General features: G+C 35.1%; 2 protein-coding genes and 1 pseudogene across 5 annotated transcripts; 2 read left to right on the top strand and 1 right to left on the bottom strand.

Annotated features, from left to right (window-relative positions):
• Positions 1–658: 658 nt before the first annotated feature.
• LOC133678114 (adenylate kinase isoenzyme 6 homolog) lies at positions 659–2661 on the bottom strand (annotated as a pseudogene).
• A 244-nt stretch (positions 2662–2905) lies between these two features.
• LOC133678260 (pentatricopeptide repeat-containing protein At5g50990) lies at positions 2906–6905 on the top strand. 4 transcript variants are annotated; one of them, XR_009835918.1, is made up of 4 exons: positions 2906–3241; positions 3489–5510; positions 6543–6622; positions 6711–6905. XR_009835918.1 is itself a non-coding variant. In XM_062100527.1 (2 exons), exons 1-2 carry the CDS (start codon positions 3127–3129, stop codon positions 5003–5005), a joined length of 1632 nt encoding a protein of 543 aa, XP_061956511.1. In that variant the 5' UTR covers positions 2906–3126; the 3' UTR covers positions 5006–5943. The 4 variants fall into 4 exon arrangements, 1 of the variants encoding a protein (XP_061956511.1); XR_009835917.1 differs by having other exon boundaries at positions 6543–6905; XR_009835916.1 differs by lacking the exons at positions 6543–6622; positions 6711–6905 and adding an exon at positions 5627–5943.
• A 1466-nt stretch (positions 6906–8371) lies between these two features.
• On the top strand, positions 8372–12598 carry LOC133678638 (probable beta-1,4-xylosyltransferase IRX10L). Its single transcript, XM_062101038.1, has 4 exons — positions 8372–8887; positions 10677–11065; positions 11320–11561; positions 11876–12598. The coding sequence occupies exons 1-4, from the start codon at positions 8779–8781 to the stop codon at positions 12387–12389; spliced, it is 1254 nt and encodes a 417-aa protein (XP_061957022.1). The 5' UTR covers positions 8372–8778; the 3' UTR covers positions 12390–12598.
• The last annotated feature ends 4459 nt before the right edge of the window (positions 12599–17057 follow it).

Below are 17057 nucleotides of genomic sequence, written 5' to 3'. Positions count from 1 at the left end.
GACTGCATCAATTACATGATGCTTTCCCCTTGGAAGATCCAAAACACCACGCTGCTGCTACAAAAATAAGGTTAGCAGGTGAATGAACAAGATAAAAAAAAGAAATGAAAAGGCATTGGATAATTGAAAAGATAAAAGCATCAAACCAGCAAGGGAACAACTCATTCTAATACGAAATTTTGTCGTCCAATTTTATATGTTATCTTTTAGGAAATCAAGTTTCATCTCGATCCCATGATGAGAAACGGTGTGTTTAATTCGGGTGCACGTGGCGTTTGTGTGCTTGGGATTTGAGAGAGAAGAACAATCATCAATCACATTGAGCTCAAAGACACTTGAATTGGGTTATGATCCTTCTCTTGTAAGGGAAAAGTGGAAAATCAAGAGTTTAACACGCACGATGTTTCTCTTTTTTTTTTGAATTAATTGAGCTTTGCATTAAACCTCATTAATTGGAATATATTCCCAGGGAAAAAGCAAGGCTCTTCTGATTGCTGGTCTCACTTTCATGTCCAGGAGGAAACACAAGATTCCTCCACTCTAGATCTGGTTTTATAAAGCTTGCCGGACTTGCTTTAGAATTAAGAAATTCGTGCCCTAATGGTGGTGGGGCCTATTCAGGGTCCATGGATGTGATAATCTTATCAGAGACTTCATGGTTCAAGGTTATGAGTGTACTGATAACCTAAAAGGATTTCATACAAAGGAAACATTCAGCCATTTGTTTCCGGGAGCTAGTGTACTTACTAGTTACTACAGTAAACGAAGAACATCACCGACAACATGTCCCCACCATAAGTTCTCTCAAATAAAATGGTAGTAATCAAAGTAAAAAAAACACAGAGAGGAAGCTGAGGATCCCACTATGGAACAGTTTGCCAAGTGGTGAGCCAGTGAGTCAGAGTGGCAATGTTGTTGGTGATGTCGTCATAGAATCACTCCTTAACGCCACCACAATGCCTTCTGGATAACTTTCTTTTGCCTCCTCCAACAGGACTTGGAAGATTTCACATTCCATGTTGTTGGATATCTTCGTCTCTGAGTACCATCTTTTGTTTTGTTTAAAAGAAAAATGAAGATGAAAAAAAGATTAATCCTGACATTTGCTACTGCAGAAGCTACAAAACACACACACAACTATACTTTTAAGGACGTTCAAGATGAGTTAGATAGGCTGAACTACCTCTTGCTTAAACGATCGTACAAAACAGAATTGTCAGTTTGCAGAACCACAACTTGATCAAACCATCGCTCTGGAAAGAAATCACAACCATGATAGTCCACTATGTTTCCACCTTCTTCCATTATATCTTCGAGTTCATCACACACCTACCTCCCGCCCCAAAAAAGGCAATATAAATTTTAGAAAATGAACATCCTGAAAATTTGACTAACATTTCAAATATCCATGTTAACATAGGAAATGAGATTGAAGTTCGGTAATATATGGGGTTTTACCAGGTCTTCATTAATTATGTAGCAGTCAAACTGGTCATCCCATCCATCATGCAAGTTCTTCTCTTTGACCAAATCTCCAATATTAATGTGGCGGAACTGGGTGGCCTCTGCCAGAGCAGATGCGGTAGTTGTTTTTCCAGTTCCGGGTGTGCCAGTTATCAATATGTTTGGTTTCTTCCTCATGTCACTATCTCTTTGTGGCATGCTAGCTGCTTTTCTCACTAATAAATCTATCAATTTGGTTAATTACACGAAACTAGAAAAAACTATAATTGCATAAATCTCATACAGCACTAATAATAGCATATTAGAAGAGCAGCTCAACCCCACGTTTCCAATAATTAATTTGAAAGGAACAAAAAACCTCAAAATTTCCAAATGAAGATTAAAGCTGGGTTTAGTGAGTCTTTTTAGGTCAAGGCACCATTCCTTTGTCAAGGGCGCAATATTCCATTTGTTTGCAACTATTAAATAAAATGGCTGAATAATTATCTGTCTTTCCGACTGACCACCTCAACAGGGAATATAATAGATATGGCCATCTAACTCCATTAAAAGAAAGGACTGTTACAAGCCATCTGAACATACCATCTCCATTGAGAGGAAGTGCTACTACAAGCCATCCAGAAATACCCAAGTGGTTTGTTCACTTCAAACCAGCAAAAGGATTCCAATTGATGGAAGCATATTGCATATATCCATATAATTTACATTTACAATGACATACACAACCAGCATATATATTGTTTATTTAAAGAACAACAATTCAAAAGGGAAAACTTTACCCTTCCCAAAGGTTAGGGGTATTAATAAAAAGAATTAGACAAATGAAGATCGAAGAGTATAGAGAAAAGAACAGAGAAGTAGATAGAGTTTTGATTATCCTTCAATGATCATAGAAAGAGTGCTAGAGATTTTACTTAATCAATTTATAAAGTGAGAATGAAAGTCATGAGAGCAAGAGAGAAGCAGAGCCACCGACAAGAAGCAGAGCCTCCAACGAGAAGTAGAGCCACCGACGAGAAGCAGAGCCACCCACGAGAAGGAGGACTTTTTAATCCGGTGGAAGAAGGATTTGTTTCGATGGGGGCCAGGGGTTTTGTGACTTTTGTCTCTTAGGATGGGAGCGGTGGTTTAGGGTTTATGGATAATAGAGAGGGGTAATTTGGTGCAAAGAACATAACAAATGTGTTTCGAATGGTTCAATTGTGTTTGGCAGTGTGGTTGCGGGTGCTTTTCAAATAACTTTTCGTGCTAAAATGCATGCCAACGATGTTTTTTTATTTTTTAAAAATCATTTTTGACATCAGCACATCAAAACGATCCAAAACGTACAAACCATATTAAATTTTTTAAAAAAAAAAAAACAAAAAATTTTCAAATTTTTTAGAAACGCGGCCAAACGGTGCCACTGATAAACTCCTTCCCAATTCTAACCAGTAAACCCTTCTTCTCCATGGTTTGCAACAAGAGGTTAAATAACCAGAAAGGGCCTTTTAAGGCCCTTTTGTACAAAGCCCATAAATGGTTAATTGAATTTAGCCCATATTTGGACTATCCTCTTTCCTTTCTTCCGCTCCCATTTCTTAGCAGAGAGACAGAAATTTTAAAACCAGGTAAGAGTGAGGTAGAAGGGGACGGAGGAGAGCGAGAAAGAGTACGGCAAATATGCAACTAAATGTGATAAAGAGGCTGACTACACAGCCCCATATGGGAATTATTAGGTGGAACCGTTCCTACAGTTCAGTACCAGTCTCTTCTCCTCCTCAGCAACATAATGCAGGTATTGTTTGATCACTTGCTCTTGTCCCTGGGTAATTTTTTTTTTAATTTTTATTAATGAGAGATTGACACTTCATTAGACACTTTTAGTGATGAAATTTGTTTTTGTGTTTAGATTAATGAAAGATTGACACTTCATTATCCCCTTAGAACTTATTGCTGGTTATCAAATTATATTATTGTCATTAGTGAAAGATTCTAAGTTTAGACCTTTTTTTTCTACAATTTAATGAATGGTACTTTTGCAGATTACCAAGAACTGTATAACCTTCTTCAATCAGGCAAAACCTCAATGGATATCAAAACTCTGAGTAAAATCCATTCAAGAATTATTACATTTAGTTATGGTACCAGTCCGTCTCTTATGGCTTCTTTGATGTTGAAATATGTGCATTGCAATTGCCGTAGTATTGTTTATAAAGTTATTGATCAAGTTTTCTGTTGGAGTATTGATTTGGTGGAGTTGAATTTGATCATTGATAAGTTAATGAGAACGGAAAATTATAGGGTTGCCAAAATGGTTTTTAATAAAATGCCTGCACGAGATGTGGTTACATGGAACACGATGATTGGAGGTTATGTTAGAAAAGCACGATTTGAGGAGGCATTGAGACTTTTTAGATTTATGAATAAATCCAACGTTGAGCCCGATAAATATACATTTGCATCAGTTATAAATGGGTGTGCAAAACTTGGAGCCCTTAAACATGCTCAGTGGGTGCACGAGTTGTTGATTGAGAAAAGAATTGAGTTGAATTTTATTTTGAGTTCAGCATTGATTGATATGTATTCCAAGTGCGGTAAAATTCAGACTGCCAAGGAGATTTTTGATGGTGTCCAACGCAACAATGTTTGTATTTGGAATGCAATGATCAGTGGTTTAGCAGTTCATGGGCTTGCTTTAGATGCAATCAAAGTCTTTACAAGGATGGAGGTGGAAAATGTTTTGCCTGATTCTATAACTTTTCTTGGAATTTTAACAGCATGTAGCCATTGTGGTTTGGTTAAAGAAGGTCGCAAATACTTTGATTTAATGAGAAGTCGATATTCGGTTCAGCCACATATTGAGCATTACGGAGCCATGGTTGATCTCTTGGGTCGAGCTGGGCTTCTAGAAGAGGCGTTTGCCATGATCAAATCAATGCCAATGGAACCAGATGTTGTTATATGGAGGGCACTTCTTGGTGCCTGTAGAACATACAAGAAGCCAGAACTGGGTGAAGCAGCCATGGCAAATATATCTCGTCTCAGGAGTGGAGATTATGTCTTGTTGTCAAATATCTACTGCTCTCAAAAGATATGGGATACTGCACAGGGAGTGTGGGAAATGATGAAAAAGAAGGGAGTTCATAAGGTCCGGGGAAAGAGTTGTTTTGAGTGGGCTGGTTTTCTTCACCCATTTAAGGCAGGTGATAGATCACATCCTGAAACAGAAGCAATATACAAAATGTTGGAAGGATTAATCCAGAGAACAAAGCTGGCTGGATATGTGCCCACAACAGACTTAGTTACAATGGATGTCTCTGAAGAGGAAAAGGAGGGAAATTTGTATCATCACAGTGAAAAGTTGGCGTTGGCCTATGGGATCCTCAAGACTACCTCTGGAGCAGAAGTTAGGATTTCAAAGAACCTCCGAATCTGTTATGACTGTCACAATTGGATAAAAATAGTTTCAAGACTTTTAAGCAGAGTTATTATTGTAAGGGATCGGATTCGATTTCACCGGTTTGAAAATGGTTTATGTTCTTGTGGAGACTATTGGTAGTAGTTCCTTAAAATTCTTGATAAAATATTTGGTGCTTTTATGTAGTTCCACAACTCAATAAGCAGAGGTGGCTTGGTTAATCTATACCAATGACATCCACAATTTGCATTCCAATGAACAAATTACTGTGAAGTTCAGGAGTTGCTTGGATGTTAATGAAATGATATGATTCTGCTGAGAACACAGTTGGTCGTTCACAAATTTGGGTGAGATAGCCTGAATTTGTTGCTTGAAATAGAAGTCAAGTTTACTTGGAACTAACAGCACTAGGAGGAATTTGCTTAGATTGAGCCTATGGAATTGGGACTTGCCAAAATTTGCAATATCTGGTAGCTGAAATTTGATCACAGGAAGAGTTTAAAGGATTGGCATTGATTAGAGCTAGCCCAATTAAACTTTTGGAGGATGCACATGTGAAATGGATGTTCTGTCATTGACAGGTTCAAGTGGATGTGGAACAGATTTGCATGAACCTCACAACACCTAATTGAAAACATTCAGCAAGGTGTGTCAATCTTTACAAGTTGAATGTTTATAATTGTATATTTTGTTCTCATTGAAATTAGTTTACTAATCCTGATGTTTTTTGTTCCTTGTGCCCTTTTGCCATTACCTAAACAGCTACTTTCTTTGTGTTGTGAGACGTGAAGTTTGTGATTGAAATTTTGCTTTTATCAGAAATGATGAATGATTCATCATGAAGCTGAGGAAATCAAGCTTGGATTAGACTTATCCTATAAATAAGGAACTTATATGTAGCTAGTGATTCAATGATTACTAGCAAGACATGCAAAGTTATTAGATTAGTTAGAGACATCATTTATAAGTTTGAGAATATGTGATATTGTGTATACAGAGCAAAATCACCTGCTGGGCTCCCCTGCAATCCTTTGTTAGATGATAATAGATAGGAACCAGTTATATCTGGTGTTCTTAAATGTCATGTGCATATTGCACAAGCATGCTCCTTTTCTTATCCCTGCATCCTATACTCGCATAAATATTTTCCCCACATATTTTGTTTATTGGCCCTGGAGTGTTATCAATTTTGTGTCTGATTTCTATAAAATGTTGGATATTGTAAAGACTAGGTTCTAATTTTAATGCCCTTTTTTAGTGACAATTTAATGGTGTCTTTTAAAAATCCCTGCATCTCACTGAATATGAAAATCGTGAATAATCTTGCTTATAATTATCACTTGAGAAGAGAATCTTAGGATTTGGTAGTGGATCTAGTTTTTCACTTTTTTTTTATTACATAAACTTATGTACATTGGGTTCGCTTAATCTTGCTTATAATTATTGATCAAGTTTACTGCTAGAGTATTGATTTGGCGGGTGGGTGGGTTTCAATATGATTATTGATAATTTTATGGGACTAGGAAATTATAGGAAGGTAATAATGGTTTTTATTAGAATGCATGCTTGAGATGTTGTTATGTGGAACTCATAGATGGGAGGCTGTGCTAGAAAAGCGTGATTTGTGGAGACATTGAGACTTTCTTGAGTTATACTGACAGATTGAGTGTTGAACCAGATAAATTTATATTTGCTTCAGTAAATCTCGTGCAAGACTTGGAGGTCTTAATCATGCTCAGTGGGTGAATGAGTTACTCGGTAAGGGATTGGATTGTTCTTATTTTGAGTTTCGGCATTAATGAACATGTACTCACTATTTTTGTGTGCTGAATTCGATGATGATCAGTGGCTTAGCAGTTCATCGGCTTGCTTTCAATGAAATCTAAGTATTTTCGAAGATGGTGGAAAATGTTTTTACCTTATTCTATAATTTTACTTGGAATCTTAATGGCATGTAGACGTTGTATTTTGGTCCAAGAGCGCCACAAGTACTTTGATTTAATGAGAGGTTGGCCCCAATTCAGCCACAACTTGAGCATCATGGAGCCATGGTTCATCACTTTGTTCAAATGGGTCTTCTTGACAAGGCTTATGCCATGATTGAATCAATGCCACTGGAGCTAAATGTGATTAAACAGAGGGCATTCTCAGTGCTTGTAGAACATACAAAAACAAAACTGGGTGAAGTTGAAGTTGCCATTTCAAATATATCGTGTCAGAAGTTGAGATTATGACCAACCAGCTTCAAATTTGTAGTCCAATCTATGTGTTTACCAAATCCCTGTCACATTACCATGGCTGCACACCCCCCCCCCCTCTCTGTACTCTTTTATTTGTCAAGGTTGCCCAAAAGCTAGGGTATTAGAAGATACGAGAGCTCTCTCACACGGATTCTTTCATTTGTCAACTCCCTTTCTCTCTCACAGACTTGTCAGGGCTGCTAAAAAGCTAGGGTTTTTTTTTTTTTTTTTGAGAGAAGGATACAGAAGCTTTTCTGAAAAAAAAACACTCTGTTTTCTTTTTCTGTTTTCACTGCTCCATCTAAAATGAGAACTAATTTGTTTTTTACAGGAGAAGAAAACACTTGTTTTTTTCAATGTCTATGAATGAAATTAATCCGTCAAAACTGTCTGTTCTACCCTCACAAATCCAACTCCTTCCTCCTTTTAATGCCTGTCAAATAAATATTATTATTATTATTATTATAAAAGAGTAGAGAGAGGTCGTATCTTCTACTGATCACTGTAGCTGGTTTCTATTATTATTATTATTATTATTATAAACATTAAAGATGCTCAGGTGGTTGGTTCAGTGTTTAAATTTTAGAATTTGGATCCCATATATGAAACAATTCTCTAACTTTTATGGCAGCTTAGCTGGTTGCAGTTGGAATCAAAGTTTTAGAACCCAACCTGGTTTACAGATAGGTTAATTTAATTTTTTTAAAAAAAAATCAAAGTAACACTCTTTTTTTCCAGTACAATTCTTTATTTTTTTTCTTAAACCAGACTGGTGAAGATTTCAGGTCTAGAATTGACCCGTGCGGGCTAGGGCTAGTATGGTTTTATAACAAGGGTTCAAATAATAAAAAGAGGTTCCTATGAAATCCAACCCGGTACATACTTGGGGTTGAGTGTAAAAGCGTCTAGATCCTACTTGGGGGTGGGTATAGATCCTCCATGTTCACCTTGGATTTGTGCGTGGACGTGTCCAGATTTAATTTGAGGATAAGCGTGAACGCATCCAGCCAAGTGGTGTTTGGGTCTGCCCCTCTCATTGGAGCCATCAAAGTGCTTGGTGGCGCTCCGGTGTGTCCAAGCACCATGTGGCTCTAGTATGCTATAGCCAATCATTTTATTAATGTCAAATGCATCCCAGAAAAAAAAAATATTAATTATTGTGGGGCTGAGCTGCTATTACGTATAACTGTCTTATACGTAATACACATTAATTGTTTTTTTAAAAAAAAACTGAAATTAATTAAAAGGAAGAAAAAAAAAAGCCAGGTTGAATTGTTGAACAACATTGGCTGTGATCTGGCAACGAGATGGACTTCCCATCAAACCACACAGGCAGCACACCAAAAATAACAATAAAAAAAAAACTTAAAAAACAGCCTTCAAGAATCTTCAGTGTGTGTTTCTTGTAGCAGATTTGCTTGGCCTTCCTTATCAAGATCTCTGGCTCTTCCTCTATTTCTTGTATTTCTTTTAAAGAAAACTCTCTCTTAACTACTTCTGCGACATGTCAACTGTAATGATAATATTTTAAAGCCTAAAAATCTCTTCTTTCTTCTCAGAAGCTAATAAAGCCTTCTTCTTTGTGGGTATATCCTCTCGAAAACCCACCTTTCCTTTTCTCGGATTCCTTAAACTTGGTTCTCTGTGTGATTTCATTGGATTAGAAGCAAGAAAATGGAGATTTGGAAATGGGTTTTTGTTGGGGTTCTTTGGTATGCTGGTTTTGTATTGAGTACTGGTGCTGTGGAGCTGGGCAGGAGTCAACACACTGAGAGGATTTCAGGTTGGTTTTTCTTTAAATTAACCATTTGTTGAAGTTTATTAATTTTTGTTGGGTTTGTCATTTTTTATTTTGTTTTGGGTCTAATATAGTTTTGCAGTTGATTAGTGGATAGATTTGTGGTCTTTAAACTGTAATGTAGGTTTTAATAATTTGAAGGTAGGGTTTTGATTAAGTTAGTTTTGGGATTTGCTTTAGTTGTATGGCATATATTGGGTTTGCGGATTTTTGGGATCTGCTTAAATCTAGGTGAAATGGATGATTTGCTAACTTTAGTTTGATTGCCGAATGTCCACCAGTGTAGTAAAAGTTGAGTATGTGTAGTTGAAATTTGGGGACCTTTAGAAATGAGTTGATATTGTGTATTTTTTACCATTTTCTCTATAATATTTAGGTACTTCTCCATATGTTTTAAGCAGTTCCTGCGGGAGGAATATTGATCCTGTTATCTTAAATTAGTATAATTGTGATGGCATCTCTTTGATTTATTGAAGCATCGAGGCTTAACATTCAGTGTTGAAACTAACTGGAATGTACTGAAGTAATCTTTCTTTGTTGATTTATCAAATCATGAAAAGAGTTAAGAATGCCAGTTATCCCACCAGAGAAAAATGCACTTCCCACTACCATTACCATGCACCAAATAATCCCAAACCATGCTTCTTAATTTCAAAATTTTCCTCCAATTCCAGTTGGTCATGTGGGATGCTCACACTCCATATACTTCTTTCTCTTAGTAAATAGCTATGGCACCAAGCAACCCACAAGGAACCAGACTTCAACAGCAAACTCCATATATTTCTGGCAATACAAGCCACATTCAGTTCTTTAGGCTTCTTTATACCCAAGCCTCCCTCCTGTTTAGGCAAGGTAACAAAATCCCAACCTACTTTTGCACCTGTAGCAGCAGAGTCATCACCTTTCCAAAGGAAAGCATTGCACTATCTTTCCATTTCTCTAATAACCTTAGCTGGCAAGCTAATGATATTGCACCAATAATTTGTGATGCTATACATAACTGATGAAATGAACTGCAATCTTCCAGCAAAGATGAAGTTTTAGGTGCCCAGTGAAGAATTCTAGCGGTGATTTTTTCCCGAAAGTGGTTTACAGTCAGAATAGCTTAGCTTCCCAGTAATTTTTGACTGATAGAACACCCTTCTGAAATACAGTTTTAGCTGGGGGGGTGTGCTTTGGAAGTAAATTTTTCTTTAGGTTTCTAACGTCTTGAGTTTCCATGTTGGGGAAACAACTTGATGTGTAAATGGGTGCTAAGTGCCTAACACCTGGCACATTTCTATTAACGATGACATAGGTGGCCATAGTGTATGATGAAAGAGCTATCCTAGTTCTTAGTTTCTGTTTGTGCTTTGTCCTTATACACCATGAAAAGGAACCGCCCAAGTCTGGAAAGCTAGATCACATTGAAGGTTCATTTTGTATGCAGTTCGAGATTGAAAAGTTGAAACTAATAACGCTTTAGCCATATGTAACTGTCCAAATATTGTATGTTAGATCCACATGGCATCTTGAATAGAGACTCGTGGAAAACAATGTGACAGTAAAAACAATTGGCAATATGAGATGTAATTTTGTAAATGTGGAGGCGAGGAAAGGGTAAAGTGAAGATTTATTCTTGCTATCTAAAATGAAAGTCAAGTTTTTTCTTTTACATACAGGAGATTTATTGCATCAAGATTTGGTAATGTGTAGATTTTTGAAACTATAGAAGTTGTTTTGGAGTTCAATATATGAGAAATCTTTAGGTATGATTGATCTATACAACATGCAGGAAGTGCTGGTGATGTTTTGGAAGATGATCCTGTTGGAAGGCTGAAAGTTTTTGTCTATGAACTTCCAAGAAAATACAATAAAAAGATTCTGCAAAAGGACCCAAGATGCCTCACCCACATGTTCGCAGCTGAGATCTTTATGCATCGGTTTCTATTATCTAGCCCTGTTAGAACCCTCAATCCCGATGAAGCTGATTGGTTTTATACTCCTGTATATACAACCTGTGATTTGACAGCAAATGGCCTTCCTTTGCCTTTCAAATCACCGCGAATGATGAGAAGTGCTATACAGCTTATTTCTTCAAACTGGCCCTATTGGAATCGGACGGAAGGTGCTGACCACTTTTTTGTAGTGCCACACGACTTTGGAGCATGCTTCCATTATCAAGTGAGTAAACCTTTTTCTTTTTTCATTACCTTCCCTTGTTTCCCTCAGATTCTTTTGACAATCTTTTTCAATGCATTTGGATTTTTGAATCAATTGACCTGAATTGTGGTTTTCTGAAGAGCTAATGGGGTTTCAATCGTTCTGTTATATCTAATTGCATATGTATATTAGTAATAAAGTGTTGTACCCTTGCGATTCTTTTTATTTCCATCAACTCTTATTTTATGTTCCCCTGTTCTTCATGATTTTTGCAGGAAGAGAAGGCTATTGAAAGAGGAATTCTTCCCTTGCTCCAACGTGCCACCTTGGTGCAAACTTTTGGACAAAGAAATCATGTTTGCTTAAAAGATGGTTCCATTACTGTTCCTCCATATGCTCCTCCACAGAAAATGCAAACCCACCTGATTCCTGAGAAAACTCCTAGGTCAATTTTTGTGTACTTCAGAGGATTGTTTTATGATGTAGGAAATGACCCAGAAGGTGGCTATTATGCAAGGTAATTCCATGTTCAATAAAGCAATTAGATGTTCGATTATTTCTACTCTTTTCCATAGAATGTGAAGGCTTACGTCTATTTTTGAACAATGCCAACAGAAATGAAACCTGGTAGGGTATGTATGGTTGTGAAACTAGAATCATGATCCTTTCATGTATTTCAATTAGACTGAAAGAAGTCAAATACATGGACTTCTTCATTTCAATTCTAAGCTGAGTGGAAGAGAAAGAATACTTGTCATGTTTTAGCAATGATCTTTTATGTGATAGAGGCTTAAATGGAGATCGCTGATCAATTTGTTTCTGAGTTTACAGAGGTGCTAGAGCAGCGGTCTGGGAGAACTTCAAGGACAATCCGCTTTTTGACATTTCCACAGAGCACCCAGCAACATATTACGAAGATATGCAGCGAGCTGTTTTCTGCTTGTGTCCCCTTGGCTGGGCCCCATGGAGTCCAAGATTGGTTGAAGCAGTGATATTTGGCTGTATCCCTGTTATTATAGCAGACGACATTGTTTTACCCTTTGCTGATGCAATCCCATGGGAAGAAATTGGGGTGTATGTAGATGAGGAAGATGTTCCAAATTTGGACACCATACTCACTTCCATTCCACCTGAAGTAATATTGAGGAAGCAGAGACTGCTCGCTAACCCTTCAATGAAGCAGGCTATGCTATTCCCACAACCTGCCCAACCAGGAGATGCTTTCCATCAAGTATTGAATGGACTTGCACGAAAATTGCCTCATGATAGAAGTGTTTACCTTAGGCCAGGTGAGAAGATCTTGAACTGGACTGCAGGTCCAGTTGGTGACCTGAAACCTTGGTAGCAGCCATAACAGGATGCTTCTTGAAGAGATTCTTAGCAGCCTCTTCGGTAGTCCTTCCGACAAAGCTGGTTTAATCAAGGCGGCTGTTTACCTAAAGTGTAAATCTTGGTTTTTCACTTTAATATGTCAGATTAAGCATCCACCTAAAGTGTAAATATTTTTAAAGCACAATATCAAACATATAATTAATAGCATCAAACCTTGTCATATGTGTTGATTGGAAATTTTTAATTCAATGTTTCTCGAATTAAAATAATGTTGTTAGAATGGACTTGCACGAAAATTGCCTCATGATAGAAGTGTTTACCTTAGGCCAGGTGAGAAGATCTTGAACTGGACTGCAGGTCCAGTTGGTGACCTGAAACCTTGGTAGCAGCCATAACAGGATGCTTCTTGAAGAGATTCTTAGCAGCCTCTTCGGTAGTCCTTCCGACAAAGCTGGTTTAATCAAGGCGGCTGTTTACCTAAAGTGTAAATCTTGGTTTTTCACTTTAATATGTCAGATTAAGCATCCACCTAAAGTGTAAATATTTTTAAAGCACAATATCAAACATATAATTAATAGCATCAAACCTTGTCATATGTGTTGATTGGAAATTTTTAATTCAATGTTTCTCGAATTAAAATAATGTTGTTAGAATGGACATTTCCCTTCGGGTATTTTTTTTTATCATCATTCGAAGAAGAAAGAGCTAATTGTCCTATGGTGAATTTGAGCAGAACTGTAATCTTCGTCTGAATTCAAAACTTGAAAAGAAAATAGAAAGCTTAAAGGCATCAGACTGTCCCAGAACATTGTGTAACATGAAAAGCCACGCTTCCGCTTGTTCTCCAAGCTTCGTATACTCCTATACTATTTACCACCATTCTTTATAAAACTCACTCATCACCACATATTTTTTTATGAAATTTACAACACATTTATAAAATGTAATAAAGATGTCATGCATTCATAGAATGCTGTTACGCTTTCAAAAATATATTTGTTCATAGAATGTTGTTTGTGTTGTGGACGCCACTGGGATCAAATGATCGGAAATGAAAGGAAAATTATGCAATTGCTTTTTGTATTATTTTTGAAAGATTATTGAAAAATAATATATTGAGATTGGGTCTTTTGGGTCTGGTTACCTGGGTCTGCTCTACTCTTCAAAATCCATGGCTAAAAAACAAAAGCTCAACTCCATATCCACCCAAACAGCAGAAAGAACTGCCGAAGAAACAACAACAACAAAAAGAACCACAAAAGGAAGAACCTCAACAACAAGAAGAGGAAGAGGAAGAGGAAGAAGAATATGAAGAAGTGGAAGAGGAGGAAGAAGATAATGAAGATGATCCAGATGAAGAAACCAATAAAAAATGCTCAGATCTCAGCTGTTGAGAATCTAAACGACGACAATGACGAAGATGAGGAACCGACTGAGAAACTTCTTAAACCGTTTGGAAAAGACCAGTTGATTAATTTACTTCGTGAAGCAGCGGATGGTCACCGAGATTTTGCAGATAAAACCCAACAAGTGGCTGACCTTAAAAGAAGGACCATTAGGGCATGATCAGCCATACCCAATGCCAGACCCAAGCCTTTTGGGTCCGGCTACCCAGCCAGACCCGAGGTCACTGGGTCGGCTGGGCAACCAGACCCAAGAGTAACGTGGGGATTGGACTGAAGGGCCCCCCTATTGAAACCAGCAGCAAGGCTTGAAGATTATGATCCCCAACTGTTTGTGTTGTGGCCGCCACTGGGATCAAATGATCGCAAATGAAAGGAAAATGTTGCAATTCCTCTTGGTGATTCTCTCCTGATACATTGAATGGCGAGACCGACATTGTTATTGGTTGTGGGATTGAGTTCCCTGACTGGATTTGCCCTGGAAACCCCGATGAATGATGAGTTGTCCGTGACGAGGAAGGCCCTAAAAGCCCTGTGCTGATGTAGTCCATGGGGGTCGAAAGCCACTGCTTTGCAGCAGCTGCTTTTTGGAACAAATAAGGAATGAGTGACGGATAAGGTAAACCTTCGGATAAAATAATCTCACATTGATTTAGTAAAATAAAATACAATGGATATGGAGAAAGAATTAAATTTGGAATTGGTGTCAAATACGAACAATAAAATCAATTATTTTTTTTTACAAGATTCTTACGTTGACAAGTAAAAAATTATAGAAATTAATGATAAATAAATTAAAAATAAATTATTAATATAATAAAAAATATATTAGATCATCATAATTTATTTATTTATGTTTATACAAATTAATATACAGGTTCATCTCAACCGCGTAACCCTTGATTAATACATAAGTGTTTTCTATTTATAGTTGCATAAGTTAATAGAAAAATAAAAGAATTTTTTTTTGAATTGTATTTAATAATATTTCTAATTTATATGTATAAAGTTATCTAGTACTATTTTGTTAAAACTTTATTTAGTAAATTGAATTTAAAATATACATGTTAATGTATGAATATAATTATGATGATTAATTCATAATTATTTTTTAATTGAAGAGGAAAAAAAACATCTTGGGAATTTTTTTTTAATTTGATAATTGTGTGAATTTTATCTTAAAAGTTTGAGATGTTACTAATTTAATAATTATATGAATTTTATCTTAAAAGCTTGGGTGTTACTAATAACACACAAGAGAGTAAGAATTTATTTGAAAAGAAATCTACATGCATCGAGTGGAATAAATTACATTGATTTAAAATATTTGAAAACACCAAATGAAATGAATATAGAAATTATTTGCATCACATTAAAAATTATTTGAACTACAATGAAAATAAATATTATTACTTTTAATTATAATAAAAATAAAAATATTGTATCATAAATAATTGTAATATTTATAACACAAATAATAGTTTTTTTAATATTAATACCTTTAATTATAACATGTTGAACCTAAACGCGTCTACACCCAACCCCACGATTAGTTGGACGTGTCCCCGGCCACCCCATGTTGGGATGGAGGCGTCAACGCCCAACCCCAAGACCTGACGTGTCCAGGCTTAACCCTACATCGGTTTTCTTAATACAATAATGTGTATTATAAATATTATTATTTTTCTTATAATTCAAAGTGTTCATATTAAAAATATTATTATATGTGATATAAATATTATTATTTTTATTATAACTTAAAGTATTGATATAAAAATATTATTATTTGTGTTATAATCATAATTGGAATTATTAATAGAATTATTTATGTTATAAATATTATTGTTTTTATTATAATTATAAATATTCATATAAAAAATAGTATTGTTTGTGTTATAAATATTATTATTATTATTATTATTATTATTAGTAGTAGTAGTATGAATATTAAAAATATTATCATTTGTGTTATAACTATTATTATTTTTATTATAATTAATAATATTAATAAAATAATTAATAAATTTGAAAAAAATTATTAATAATATTAAAAAATATATTATTTTTATATTATAAATTTTTACAATATTTTTTATGAAAATAAAAAGTAAACCTGCTGTGTAGCGCGAGCATCCGACTAGTATCATCTAAACCTCGTTGTTTCTATAAAAATACAGTGTAATACCTTGTAATTTAATACTTTCTTAAAGGAATTTTGAGCCTTAATATAAAAAAATAAAGATTTTTTTTACAGGGATTTAGATTCTCCCCTTCTTAAAAAATTTTGTCCTCAAAATTTAAGTTTTAGCCTTAATAATTTCACTAAGCATTGCATTTCAAAGAGCTCTCCATCCTATAAAAACTTTAACTTCCTTCCATTCACATTTAATACTCAAACTGTGGTTGGAGTATTCATACTCAATTATGTCAACTCATTGTTTTCTTCATGTATTTTCAGAAACCTCCTTTATCTTTCGTTCATCATTTGTTCTTATTTTAACATATATCTAATACTAGATAATAGATAATATTTGAACTTTCATCATCTATCATGATCAACTGAATCTTAACTAATAGTTTTGATATCAACTGTAACACCTTGTAATTTAATATATTTTTAAAGTAACTTTGAACCTTAATTTAAAAAAATGAAGATTTTTTTAATGGGGGTTTACATACAGAACTAAAAAGTCCTTTACTTTATGCGATATTAATGGAAATAAAATATCTCTTATATATCATTAATAATATAATAAATATGATAAGTCCCTTAAAATTTTTTATATAAAATCATTACCTCAGTATGAACGATTATACTATATAGAGAGGCATGACGATTTATTACATCATTAACATTTATATTATTGATGATTGTTTAGAATCAGGCATAAAATCTTAGAATTTGATAATGTCTAGGTATTCCGAGTCTGACTTGTGTGCTGGTTCTATGTTATTTAGAAAATAACATAACAGTTTATATTTTCATGGTAGAAGATAAAATTAAAATAGCAATGATGATAATAATCTTTAAATTCTATTTTTTTCTAATATAATAAAAAAATGGCTGGTTTTATATTTTAAAATTCTTACAAAGTCTTCATCAATTTAAACATTAATATTTTTAAATTTATTTTTCATTCATTAAGTCACTGAACTAGAAGTTTATTTCATGTATTTTGTTAAAGAAGAGCTTTAAGGAAATATGGCTGAGCTAAAATGATAAGGTGGTATAATTGCAAGATTTCATAAATTGATGATTTATTTGGAGTCTTCACAAT

Source organism: Populus nigra, chromosome 18, assembly GCF_951802175.1.
Source record: "Populus nigra chromosome 18, ddPopNigr1.1, whole genome shotgun sequence".
Classification (NCBI taxonomy): Eukaryota; Viridiplantae; Streptophyta; class Magnoliopsida; order Malpighiales; family Salicaceae; genus Populus; species Populus nigra.
This window is presented reverse-complemented; position numbering and strand designations above follow the sequence as displayed.

Bases quoted from the DNA above. Each gene is read 5' to 3' on its own strand.
- LOC133678638 (XM_062101038.1), top strand. From the start codon at position 8,779: ATGGAGATTTGGAAATGGGTTTTTGTTGGGGTTCTTTGGTATGCTGGT. The intron at 8,888-10,676 runs GTTGGTTTTTCT...TACAACATGCAG, and splicing joins ACACACTGAGAGGATTTCAG to GAAGTGCTGGTGATGTTTTG. The intron at 11,066-11,319 runs GTGAGTAAACCT...TGATTTTTGCAG, and splicing joins GAGCATGCTTCCATTATCAA to GAAGAGAAGGCTATTGAAAG.
- LOC133678260 (XM_062100527.1), top strand. From the start codon at position 3,127: ATGCAACTAAATGTGATAAAGAGGCTGACTACACAGCCCCATATGGGA. The intron at 3,242-3,488 runs GTATTGTTTGAT...GTACTTTTGCAG, and splicing joins TCCTCAGCAACATAATGCAG to ATTACCAAGAACTGTATAAC.